The 13,478-nt window shown below is 44.0% G+C and overlaps 1 protein-coding gene across 6 annotated transcripts in view; it reads left to right on the forward strand.

The window, feature by feature from the left end:
• The first annotated feature begins 9,416 nt into the window (after positions 1-9,416).
• ODF2L (outer dense fiber of sperm tails 2 like) overlaps positions 9,417-13,478 on the forward strand; it is a 33,127-nt gene continuing 29,065 nt past the window's right edge. For 5 of the 6 annotated variants that reach the window (XM_033151667.1, XM_033151670.1, XM_033151668.1 and 2 more), the window contains exons 1-3: positions 9,417-9,472; positions 11,883-11,981; positions 12,881-13,051. In XM_033151667.1, coding sequence (XP_033007558.1) covers positions 9,458-9,472; positions 11,883-11,981; positions 12,881-13,051 — 285 coding nt within the window. In that variant the 5' untranslated portion in view covers positions 9,417-9,457. The remainder of the gene's footprint in view (positions 9,473-11,882; positions 11,982-12,880; positions 13,052-13,478) is intronic. The other variant, XM_033151671.1, reaches the window with a different exon arrangement.

A 13,478-nucleotide genomic window follows, 5' to 3' on the forward strand; every position in this document is an offset into this window, starting at 1 on the left:
AACTCTACCGTTCTATGATTCTATGTTAAAATCTGAGCATAACCAAAGTAGCCAAATGCCCTTAAAGACCCTGAGATGCCACTTCAAAAATCTTGGAGGAACATGCTATTCTAGAGTGTGGTATTGCAAAGCTTTGGGGGGGTCAGTGAAAAAAAGGGGGGGGGGAGTCGTACACAGACCCTTTGGTATCGGTTCATACAGGTAGCACTTTTAGCTCCTCCCAGAGTCTTGTGTGCCATAGAGCAGGGTTTGCAGAACTGGCAGCCTTCCAGATGTTGTTAAGACTACAACTCCCATAATTCCAGACCATTGTGGCTGGGACTGATGGGAGCTTCTTCCAGAGGTTCCCAAGCTTTTCCCTGGTGGGATGTTGCTACACATACATAGAAACCCAGCCACACCCAAAAGTCTGTGCAAGGTTCTTTAGCTGTAACCTTGTGGTTTGTGGGGGGGGTGTTGTGTCTGTGTGTGTGCGTTTGGTAGCAGCCCCAGCTAAAACTGGCCTGCTAACAGTAGCAACAGAAATTCCTGCCCCCCAGGAATTGCAAGTTAACATTCAATTTGGGGCAGCGGTAAAGAGGAGCCAAGGAAGTTTAAGTTCAGTTAGATTCCAGTAAGGGTTGACAGTTGAAGTACAATTGGCAAAGGTTTTATTGGAAGTTGGGGTTTTCGAGGTGGATCTGAAGGAAGAGATGGAGGCGTTCCTGGAGAGAGGTTGGGGGGGGGGGGGGAGTGAGAAAGGGCGCAGGAGAGCTTCAGCCAGCTGTGATGGGGTTAATTTACTGCAGCCCATTTATGAATTGCTTCATATGAAACCCCTGGAAAGCAATTTAAGAAACACTACAATAAAACAACTATAAAATGATTTCCACATATTTAAAATAATTTCACATATAAAGACATTCCCACATTCTAAAGATCAGACCTCCCGATGAGATTTATCTGCTGCAAAGAGCACTGTGATCAGTAGCTTAGACCATGGTGCTGATAGCACAAAGGTCGCAGGTTCGATCCCCAAATGGGACAGCTGCTATTCCTGCATTGCAGGGGGTTGCACAATACGATTTTAGGATCCCTTCCAGCAATACAATTCTATGATTCTAAAGGACTAAGATGGGTGGGGGGTTTTTAGGTCAGAGGGCTGAAGATTATAGGATGGGGGCAAGGCAATGAAGGGCTTTGAAAATAATAAACAAGGTGCTACAAATGACAGCAAGCAGGAAGTTATAATTTAATGAATGATTTCGGTGACGAGGCGGCGGCTGTAGCAGTCAAGGCAGGAGACTAGTGAAGAACAGGACATGGTGGCATTTCTTACTGTTTAGAAGATTTGTTGCGTCCCCCAAGTCACTTTTCTCAAAATTGCTGACAGCCTTCCTGATCTGGCCTCCCACCTGGCCTTTTTTCTTTTGTTGCAGATGCCTCTTGAAAAGCTACCGGTACAATCTTGTGCGTGCTTACCTGGGAGTAAATCTCAGTGTGGGACTTAAGTTTTGAGTAGCCATGCACAGAATCAGGCTGCACATGGACTGTCCGCCACAGCAGAGCTGCATTTTCTGAGAAAAACCAAACACTACCAGGCCCTGGCTATTAGGTAATACAATATAATCAATGCACTTTTGTAAACCTAGTCTCTTTTCAGATTTGTTTCCAGCAACTGGTCTACTTTGCAGGCTTCTACTGGTCCAGCAGTAAGGGAGATGGCAATAATCTTATGGTCAGACACCTTCAGATTGGGTAAATGATTAGCATTGCTTGCTGTTCCTTTGGGTCTTCAAACCTAGATTAGCTAGGGAAGTTTATGCAGAGGCGTAGGAAGGTCCAGGTGGTACCTGGTGCAGAAAATTTTCTTTGTCACCCCCCCCCCCCCATTGACTCCCCCCTGCAAAAATGGTTTTACTTTATTTCATATTTCTTACAAAGCAATTAATAATAATAATAATAAACTTTTATTTATATCCCGCCCTCCCGGCTGAAGTCGGGTTCAGGGTGGCTAACACCAGATACATATCATTGGTATAAAATCAAACAATAATTAATTACCTCCTAAAACATCTCAAAATCAAATTAAAGTCTGATTAGATTGGCTTTCCACAGGGTTAGGGTTGGGAACAGTAAGTGCTCCACTGAACTGAAATTTCAGCCTTCACCACATAGGGAAACAGCCAAGTAAACAGCTATTTTGGTGGAGGAGGGTCAAGATATTAACCGATATGCATGACAGTTCATATATAGCTATATAATCCCTGGTATAGTAAGCTAAGACCTTTGGAGCAGGCATTTTTTTAAAAAAAAGGTTTTTTATGGACCGCCCTAGTAGGGCAGTAATTGTTCCTTGATAATTTGTCACCCCCTCCATTATGGAACATGGGGCGGACTGGCCCCCTACGCCCCTGAGTTTATGATCTCTATACCATGACAAAACACAAGGCTACAGTCCACACACCACATCGGGTTGTGGGAGGGTTGGGTTGAGCAGCAAAGCCCAGCAGAAAGAACCCCAAATGCGTCTTCTGAAGGCAGGGCTGAGCTGCACCTAGGATCGGATGGTTCCTGAGCTTCTCTCACAGCCTGCATTGACCATTGCTGGACCTGATCAGTAGTCCTCGCTGCCACACCTGCTTGGTGCTGTGAGCGACAAAGCTGCGGACGTGGTGGTTGCCCTCCAGAGACTCAGCAATTGCAGGAATTCTGGGTTGCTCTGTGCTTGTGTTAACTCATCAGCATGGAACAAAACCCAAACTGTGTCAGCAAACCCAGGTAAACCCTGGCATCTGGCAAGTCTAGGCTTGAACCAGACACTGAAGAGAGAATGAGCAATCTCTTTGCTACTTGCTGTAAAAGGAAGCACTGTTCTAGCATTAATGTTTTTGAAAATATTTTAGAACTGCAATGCATATTCTATATTATTTTATTATTATTATTATTATTAACATCATCCTCCCTGTCATTGATAAACACACACACATAAAACAGTATTTTTATTTGTAAAACAATTATTCTGAGGGGCATTTCGCGATTGCACCATTTTTCCTCCCTAAGGCATGCAATGGGTTCACTGAGAGCAAAGAAACACCCATAAGCCCTTCCTGAATATGCAAATGAATAATGATGGGCCAACTATTTTATATTATACTACACGATTACTTCAGTCAGTGACACGCAGTGCATTTATCTGCGTTGAGGGTCAGCTTGCTATGCCTACTACTGTTGCTTTTATTAACATTATGCATTTGCAGCCTGAATTTTGGGCAGGGAGGAAATTAAAATGTATAATTATTTTATGAAGCTTCACTGCAAACAACTAGTACATTAAGAAAGAGTTCAGATCAGATTAGGCAGCACCTAACTGCTTAGCAGAAGCCGGCAAGAATTCCAGTGGCTGGCTGTTTGCTTTTGGGAGTATGTGACATTGGGAGTTAAATTGGCAGGCACCCCATCTTTATGCAACAGTTACGGAAACCAGTGCCTCTGGAATCAGAGCAGCTGATGTTCAGCAAATTGCAGGCTGTGCATGGATAATATATAAAAATTAAGTTTCTGCTAGGCACTGGAAGCAGAAAATCCTCTCGAGAGAACACGGCTGCCAAAATTAAAACAACGGACAAAGAGCCGCTTTGGAGTTTCCTGTTTCCTAAATCGCACCTGAATGAAGATTATTTTTTACAGCGTTTGATAAGGATCTGAAGAATGCCGCGACGCATTATAATGCAGAGTATTTAAAAGAAATTGTTTCTTAAAATACTTAAACAACAGCTTCAGCAAACAAACTACCCCCCCCCTAAAAAAATACAATTAGGTTGCAGAAATTAGGAAAGTTTGGCAAGAACGTGAGATTGCATCTGAAAGGATTTGTTTGCAAGCTGGGAATTGCAGGTGGGCAGTGTTTAAAGAGGCAGATTTTGGGAGGGGGGGTCACAGCTGGTTCGGTCACACGGGTGCGGAGCCTCGGGGGTGCCACTGGGGGGCGCTGCAGCTATGATTTAGAATGAAGTGCCAGAGAATGAAGTGCTGAAATTTGAGACCGCAAGATCCGTTGCTAGCAGAATGCTGTTGTGCTGATGTTGAGCTTGCAGGCTTCCCACTGGCATCTTATTGGCCCTGGTGAGAACAGGATCCCGGACTAGATGGGCAGGATCCAGCAGGCTTTTCTTCTGTTGTGTCAGCTCACATCCGAGAATACAGCATTCATCTGTATTTACATCTAAAAACACGTATAAATCTGTATTAGCACTCCAGATGTCCAAATAGGTATACATAGAATTGGCATTATATATAAAAAAGATAGGTTCAAATTGTACCAAGGATGGTGAGGACTATTGCATAACATGGGGACGCCGCAGGGGTGCGTGTTGAGCCCGCTTTTATATATGCTCTATACAGCTGATTGTGCCCCCAAGTACCCAGTAATAAGATCATTAAGTTTGCAAATGCTACAACGGTGGTTGGTTTAATCACGGCTGGAGGGGCGGAGGGTGGCCTATAGGAAGGAAGCTGAACAGTTGACGGAGTGGTGCAGGGAAAACAACTTACTCCTTAACTTAAGGAAAACGAGATTATTGTGAACTTTAGGAAATGTAAATTGAATATTCAGCCACTTATTATTGAGGGGAAGTGTGTGGAACAGGTCTCGGTGTTTCGATTTCTGGGAATGGAACTGAGAGATGACCTAACCTGGGGAGAAAACAGGTTATATTTTCTGAGAATCCTCCAGAAAAATAATCTCTCAAGGGACCTGTTGATGGCATTTTACAATTGTACTGTTGAGAGTGTATTAACCTATGGTCTGTGTGTGTGGTTTGGGAGTTGCACGGTTAGGGAAAGAACAATGCTGTCCAGGGTTGCAAAGACTGCGGAGAGAATAATTGGGTGCACTCTTCCCACCTTGGATCAAATCTATGCCTCCAGGTGCCAGAAGAAAACTGCAGAGATAGTGCAGGATAGTGCGCCCCCCCCCCCCCCCCCGGAATTGATCTCTTTCAGCTTCTGCCTTCTGGAAGAAGGTACAGAGTTATAAAGACCAGGACTAGCTGCCTGAGAAACAGTTTCTATCCAAAAGCGATTTTGGCTTTAAATGCATTGTAAGGCAGTCTCTAAGGGAGTGTTTGTTTTAGTTGTGGGGCATCAGAGTTTTTAGGGGGATAATCAGTAGGGTATTAAAGTTTAGGAGATTAATTATGCATAGGCGGGAAGGGGAATGAGTTCACAGGCATTTTCAGGATAGTAGGCTTGTCGGTCTTTGCATGTCTGATGTAGATTTTCAATTTCGTTGTTCTGTATGGGACAATGACAATAAAGATTATCGTATCGTATCGTAAATAATGAACGAGGGTATCCAGGCTCAAATAGAAATCTCTTGGCAGCCCTAAAGAGCATCCATGTTTGTTGCCCTGCTGTTAATCTGCATCCGGTAGGAATAGTGTTTAAAAGATCACCAACACCTGCAAGTATATAACATTTTGCCAGTACAAAATTTATACAGGCGGCAACTTAAGACCAAAATGAATACATCCCTGGACGTGCCTACATCATTTGCCTCAACGAGGCCTTTTCAGCATTGCAATTTTTTAAAAAAATCCTCAGATGTCCTCCTAAGCCCCACAATTAACATAGCATTCTTAGGACCTCAGCACACTGCTATATATGCATCCTTGCTTGGAAATGCAATGCTGTACGTGCCAATTCAGGGGGATGCGGGTGGCGCTGTGGTTTAAACCACTGAGCCTAGGGCTTGCCGATAGCAGTTCGAAGCACGTCAAAGTGCAAGTAGATAAATAGGTACCACTCTGGTGGGAAGGTAAATGGCATTTCCATGCGCTGCTCTGGTTCGCCAGAAGCAGCTTAGTCATGCCGGCCACATGACCTGGAAGCTGCACTCCGGCTCCCTCGGCCAATAAAGCGAGATGAGCGCCGCAACCCCAGAGTCGTCCGCGACTGGACCTAATGGTCAGGGGTCCCTTTACCTTTACCTTTACGTGCCAATTCAGAGAAAAGGTCACACTGAGTTCCACAGGGCCTAATCCCAAGTAAATGTGTATAAGATTTCAGACTTACCAAATACAGATATTTCAGTTTGTTTGTGGACCATTCAATTCTCTTACCGTGCAAATACCGGTAAATATTCTTTTCTCTGGAATCTGATCCTCTGTTTAGGTTCCTTTCGTTGTTCCTTCCCGTGTCCTGCTGCAACTCAATTTAGGTTTCAGAACGGAGACTGAAAAGCAGCTTGCCTCTTCACAGAAACGTCTAAGAAACATCTGGCTCCTTGAAACTAGTTCCCTTGGATCATATGAAAGAGTGCCGCAGATCATGGTTGCTGGCAGAAATGACTTTAAAGGGTATTAAAGAAGCTGCTGGAGGATGGCTGCTGCCTTTGTGCCATGGTTATGGGCTCCCATCTGGCTAGCCACTGTGAGAAACAGGATAGTCTTGGTCTGATCCAGGTCAGCTTATGTTCTCACTCGGATCTGCTGCTGGTGTCCAGACCACACCTGGGGAACCACTGAGCTAACTGGTTTTTCATTATTTTAGATGTAAACTTGCAGCGTGAGTTGAACCAACATTCAGCAATTATGTCATTAATACATAAAGAGCAATACTGGAATAGCAGGTGCAGTTTAATAAGGCATGTTTAAGGGATCATGCACAGGAATAGTTAATCGCTTTTGAATATTTACAGCTTACCGATCCCAAGGAATAACAAGTGTGTTTGCATGCAGACATATGCACACATGCACATAGCCCCAGCTGCCATCCCCTTACCTTGTGCAAGCGCATGAAGGTGACACTGTGGGGATTCATGTAAAGGTGAAGTGTGGGGAACCAGGAGGAGGACATCTTTTTCTCTTGACACCTGCCCACCCAGTTTCTCTCTTTTTGCAGCCTTGCCCCCGGGGAGGGGGGTTGATGGGTAAACCCTGCCCCGCATAATTGATTATATGACGCAGTGCACACACACATCATTGAAAGTACCAGTACTCAATTAACTGAGGGTCTTCCCCCTAGCCTCCGTAATGTCCCTCTCTCTTCTTGGGGGTATTTTTTACCAGTGAATTCCCAAAAGAAGCTCAACATCAGGCTGTGATCTTCTACCTTCTCAAAATCCTGGCTATGCCCAGGCACACAAATGCCCATCAACGGGGGGGGGGGGGGCTCAAATATTTTATGAGGGGCAAGTCTCTCCGGCCTCTGGGAGTTGCAGACCCTCCAAGTGTCCCTATTTTCCAGCGACATCCCTGTTTTAGAGAAGCCGTCCCGTTTTCTGATTTGATCCACCTTTCCTTAGAATGTCCCTATTTTCATTGGAGAAATGTTAGGAGGGTATGGAGTTATCTGACCCCCGAGCCATCTGAAGGCAATCCTGTATAGGGAAGGTTGTTGTTGGTGTTGTTGTTGTTGTTGTTTTACAAATGTTTAACGTTTCATTATATTTTATATATTCTGGAAGCTGCCCAGAGTTGCTGGGGCAACCCAATAAGATATAAGGGTATAAATAGTAAAATTATCCATTATGGAATGGGACGTCCCAAAGCTCAACCGTTTGGGTTTGTTCCCAAAAGCCGAACAATTTTGGCAGTTTCCTAAAAAGGAATTTTACATTTTTGAAATATGGCAACCCTATACAAGTCCCACTTGGGATGAGACTTGTGTTTTTTTTGGGGGGGGGGTCAGAAGCACCCTGGCACCTATGCTAGCAAAAGGCAACCTGCACTTTCCTAGAATATCTCCCTGTGAAGGTGTCAATATTGAGTCAGTGGCTCATGTGCTTCTGGCTGGCACTCTTTATAAATATTTGATGTTATTACCCCTCTATTATTATTGTCCATTGTGGAGCGCTCAACCATTGTGTCCCTTCTTGTAGCAGATCAAGATGATCAGGTGACAGCAAAAATGGCAAGGTTTTTTTTAGTGGGGGCAATTAGAATAAGATCTATTACCGGTATTTGATTATTGATGTAAACCCCTCAAATGTATTTTCTATAGTCAGGTTTTTACCTCTATCTTCACTACATTTTATTTTATTTCATTGCTATGGCTAGTGGCTGATGCAAATAAAAATTCTTCTTTTTCTTCCTAGAATATCACCGTCTGAAGTTGCTCGTTCAATACATTCAGAAACACAAAAAAAGGCTCAACAGTGTTGGTGGTTCCCTCAAACAAAGCTCAACAACTTGGCAGGTGTCAGAAATGCTATTTTTTGAATTGCAACAGGGCTAGATTTAGGTTTGATGAGGCCCTAAGCTACTGAAGGTAATGGGGCCCTTTATATGTCCAGCTGTCCTTTGTCAACAACAAATTGTCACTGTTTTTTGTGTTGAATATATGCTATATGGTAATTTATGGACCTAATAGGTATCTAAAGCCATTTGTACATGTTTCCATGCAAGCAGCCCATGCAGAATGTAGACACACAATATATATGAATGAGCAAACCAGTGATGTTTTCGGGAGCAGGCTAGCAGGCTGGGCCCATTACTTACATCACAGGAGCCTATACAACACAAAACACTGTTGCTGCCTGTAGGCATAGCTGTCAAGTTGTCAAATTGCTGATATGATATTTATAGAAATCTGTGACGTGAACACACTTGGAATATGGTACACCGTTCCGGATGCCAAAAATTAAAAGTTAAGAGTTAGAAAAGGTTTGGAAAAAGGCAAGCCAAATGAAGATGGATCAACTCTCCTGTGAGGAAAGGTTTTAATATTTTGCATCTTCACTCAGTAGACAGGGCAGCTTCCTGCTGAATAACTGGGGAACAGGAGCAAGACAGTGCTGCTGTGCTCATCTTCCCATTGGCATCTGGTTGGCCATTGTGACAAAAGAATGCGGAATTATACAGGCCTTTGGTCTGATCCAGCCAATCTATTTTTGCCTTCTTTTACATCCATTTCTTAACTGTAGAGGAAGAAGGGAAATATATGTACCCTTTTACTGTCTTATATACAAATTAGAAGACACAACTCGGCTTTTTTTTTTTTTTGCATGTGGTTAGCAAAGATTAAACTCTGAAATCAGAATCTCTCTAGCAGGTCAGGGATGATGGGAATTATAGTCTCAAAACACCTGGGTTTTATTTTATTTGTTTTTTATTTTATCTTTTGGAAATGTACATCCAGGTTTTTTCCCCTTTATTTTTTTTTGGGGGGGGGGGAGCCCCAAGAGAGTGCGGCCCTAAGCTATAACTCGTTTATCTTATACGTAAACCCGCCACTGCCTGCACCCAAGAGAGGCGCCCGGCGGTTTCCCCTGGTGAAGCGCCGCATCCCTCTCCTCCTTCCCGCCTTTCGGGTGGCCAATCGGCGCGCCACAGCCGGCGCGTTGCGGAGCCCAGCCCCGAAGGCGGAGCGAGGACTCTCCGGAGGACTCTGCTGTTCCGGCGGCGCCTCGCGGGGTTGCCTGGCGAGGGCGGGAAGCGCCGCGGCGTCGCCGAGCTGCAGAAGGAGAAAGGCGGCCATGGAAGGCAGCGGGGTAATGGCGGCGCTCGGGGGAAAGAGGTGGGGAGGCGGGAAACACGAGGGGACGAGGCTGGTCGAGGCCCAGAGCCGCCTGTCACCGGCGACCTTGCAAGGCGTTGCCAACACCTGCGGTCTCCGCCGGTGGCCGGCCTCTTCGTCCAGTGCCCGGAAAGCAGCGTGCCTCTGAACGCGTGCAGAGCGCCCTCCGACAGCGCGCTTGCTGTGGGGCGGCCGCGCCTCCTTCCTCGGGATGGGGAGCGGGGGTGGGGGGGGGGGGTTTGAAGCGCTTCCATGGATCGAAAAGGCTTTTAAGAAATGTACCCCCATCCCCACCCCCTGCGCTCGAGCTATTCCCCTTGTTCAAATGCTTTACGTTTTTTAAGGCAGGCTTTAAAAGGTTTAATTATTGCTCTCAAGTAGCGGAGGTGTCATTCTTGGAGACTCAAATACTGTAGCTATATAGCTGCAAATAAAACGTTGTAACGTTATACCAAAGAGACGCCGGATGGCGGTGGTGAGCCACGGCAAATTCAAGACATTTTTCAAAACTTTTTTTTAAAGGCATTTTCGCAACTTTTTTTTTTTACACGTTGTCTAGATTCCAGCTTGGACAGCTGCTGCTGCTTTGAGGTGAATGGTGTGCGCCTCTTCAAGCTTGCAGTTTCTTGCTCTGAACTTGCCTCGCCAGCTGTGGCCATAGAGGTGCACACACACCTCCGAATCTAAGTTACCATGAATTGATTTTTCTTTTTATCCCATTGTCGCTTCAGAATCTCATTGCTATTGTCTGCAAAAGCTGCACCAGCGTACAGTACTTCACATTGAATTTGCATCCTCGTAACTCCATTTTGTCTCTGGCCAGAAAACATGTCATTGGATACTGGAGCGTAATCGAACTAAATTAGGAGAGGTTCTCCCCCCACCCCCCCAGCAAATGTAATATCTTTTATACAAGGGCCCACAATGAAGTTGTCATGGCTTGGGGCAAGCCAGGATATATGTATGTATTAGAGGACTGGATTACTTTTGTATTAGAGGACTGGATTGCTTTTGGGTATTGCGTGTCATTAGTTTAACCTGAACCCCGGCTCAGTTGCCATGCTTCCCAGCTGGAGACTTCAGAAGAAGTCTTGAGTCCCTCCGCAGGAAGGATTATCAGGTGCATAATAATCAGAAGGGTGGCAATTGCTCTGTGGAATTCTAATAAGAGGGGTGTGATCATTGCGTGGCACCCAAAAAGCCCCAGATAATTTTAGAACTGGGGGTGACCTGGAAGGCCATTTAGTTCAGCCCCTTGCTCAGTGCAGGAACTTTTAGGGTGTGCAATGTGTTTCTGCTTATGCGATGGGTAGCCTTGGCTTTTTCTCCAGTGACCGAATAGCATAAATAATAATAAAAAAGCATAGTACAGTGGTACCTTGGTTTAAGAACAGCTTAGTTTATGAACAACAACTTGGATTAAGAACGCTGCAAACCTGGAAGTAGGTGTTTTGGTTTGTGAACTTTGCCTTGGAAGCAGAACATGTTCCGCTTCCTGTTGAGTGTGTTCCGTTTGTAAATTGAGTCCCCCGCTTCTATGGGAAAGCATGCCTTGGTTTAAGAACGCTTTGGTTTAAGAGCGGACTTCCGGAACGGATTAAGTTCATAAACCAAGGTACCACTGTAATAGAAATAAACTCTACTTGGAATAATTGTGCATTAGAATATTTTGAGAATACCTCATTTGCAACTTGGCTTTTACATCACTAAACTTGGAAGACCTTGAAGAATTCAGTTTTGAATAATCCTGTAAATGTGTGTTGTGTATTTATTTTCAGCAGATTACAAATACGCTAGCTTTACTGAACAATGCTTTTCACCACATTAGTAAACAAAACTGTAGCACTTAGCTCAGGTGGAAATGTATTACTTTGACATTAAGAACTCTGGGGATTACTTTGTCCTCTCTAAAGCTGCCCACTTACTTGGGGCTAAGCCTCGATTGAGTTCAGTAGGACTTAACTTCAGAGTGGACATGGCTAGGATTACTGTATTTTTCCGTGTATAAGACTATATTTCCCTCCAAATTTTTAAAGTTTAAAATTGGGGGTCATCTTATACACAGAATGTTGCAAAATATAAAATTCTTTCTAGTAGCACCTTAGAGACCAACTGAGTTTGTTCCTGGTATGAGCTTTCGTGACTATGGCAGACCAACACGGCTACCCACCTGTAACTGTTGCAAAATATGTATTTCTTAATTTGGGGCTCCAAAAATAGGGGGCAACTTATACATGGGGCGTCTTATACATGAAAAAAGACAGTACTTTGTTAAACACTGAATTGAAACCGAGTGACTTTGCTGCAACTGATAAAAATTCAGGCAGAATTTAACTTGTGAACCCAATAACAATTCGGACATTCTCTACACTCTTATCTTTCAGAAAGAAGAGGATGTGTCACCATCCAGTTTGTATGAACAGAACAGTGATGTGTCTCGAGACCATGTGCAGAGGGAGCTTTTCTCTTCCAGCAGTTGCGAGGTAAGCTGTTAAAAGGAAACTTGATACTGAAATATCTATGCCCCCTATTCCAAAGTTTGTCTCTGCAAACGGGGACAATATATTCTTAAATATAAAAGAATAAGACTGTTGTTATAACACATAAATGCACTCCTTCCGATTTTCCTTCTTACTACTTTGGTTCACACAAGTAAACCTATTCAGATTTGTCCCTTCCCCATCCACATTGAATGCTTTGTCAACATGCTTCACCGCAAACGGTTTTTGAAACTCCCCTCTGTTCCAGAAGGAATTCATTGTGCCATATGAACCTATTGCTCTAAGAAAAACAAAATAGCAGACTTAGAAACTAATTTCACTGTTCTTTGGATGCTGTTCAGTACAGTGGTACCTCTGGTTATGAACTTAATTCGTTCCAGAGGTCTGTTCTTAACCTGAAACCACTCTTAACCTGAGGTACCATTTTAGCTAATGGTAAATCGCCGGCGCACGATTTCTGTTCTCATCCTGAGGTAAAGTTCTTAACCCGAGGTACTACCTCCGGGTTAATGGAGTCTGTAACCCGAGGTGTTTGTAACCCGAGTTACCACTATATTCCTTAAAATGTGCTGATGTGATTAAACTCTGATCCATTTTCCATGGTGTCTCTTTTAAGTAATTTATTGCATTTAAAAATTCTTGTTTTGATAATGCAAGTCAGGGATGGGGGTCCTGTGTTGGACCACAACACCCATAATCCCTGACTATTGGCCTTGCTGTCTGGGGCTGATGGGATTTGGAATCCAATAACACTTGAAAGGCCTCTGGTTCCCCATCCCTGATTATAAGCAGCTGTGTTCTGTTTCTGAAGCTAACCTGCAGGCAGATGTCTTTGTCTAGCAGCATGCATTTACTTACTGTTATATGGATGGTGTTTTTAGGAAACAAGACTTGTGCCATACCTAACTTCTGGGGAAGCAGAAAAACTTTGTTCAGTTATTCAGTCCTGTGATTTGAGTTTTAAGAAAGATCATCTTGGGACAGAAACATTCGGCCAACTTGGAAAGTATTTGAGTTCTCTAAGTGAAGAAGTGGACAGCTCAGATAATCATGTAAGATGTGCAGGAAGTACGGATAGTATTACTGTAATACAAATCTTGGTTTTTTTGAAGTGACTCTGGCTCATTAGCAGAGCTGACGTTATTCAGCTAAATGTAAAATCAGTTAAACCTTAAAACCTATACATGTTCATGGAACTGTAGTTAAGGGCATCCAAACAAGTCACGATTTAGAAACCCACTTTAAACCATAGTTCTATGTCCCACTCTGTTTGGAGACCATCAGCCATAGCTTCATTTGGATTTAATGGGCAACTGTGGTAACCCGCAGTTTGTTTCCCCACTTTCACCAGCACAAAGGTTGTGGGTAGTGCACAATTCTCATTTGTATCCCAGCTTATTATTCATGAGAACCAAGCCGGGATGTTAATCTGGGGAGCGTTGAAAACAAATACACAGTTATGTGAAGGCTGGGATGAGT

This window comes from Lacerta agilis, chromosome 6 (genome assembly GCF_009819535.1).
Source record: "Lacerta agilis isolate rLacAgi1 chromosome 6, rLacAgi1.pri, whole genome shotgun sequence".
NCBI classification, from domain to species: domain Eukaryota; kingdom Metazoa; phylum Chordata; class Lepidosauria; order Squamata; family Lacertidae; genus Lacerta; species Lacerta agilis.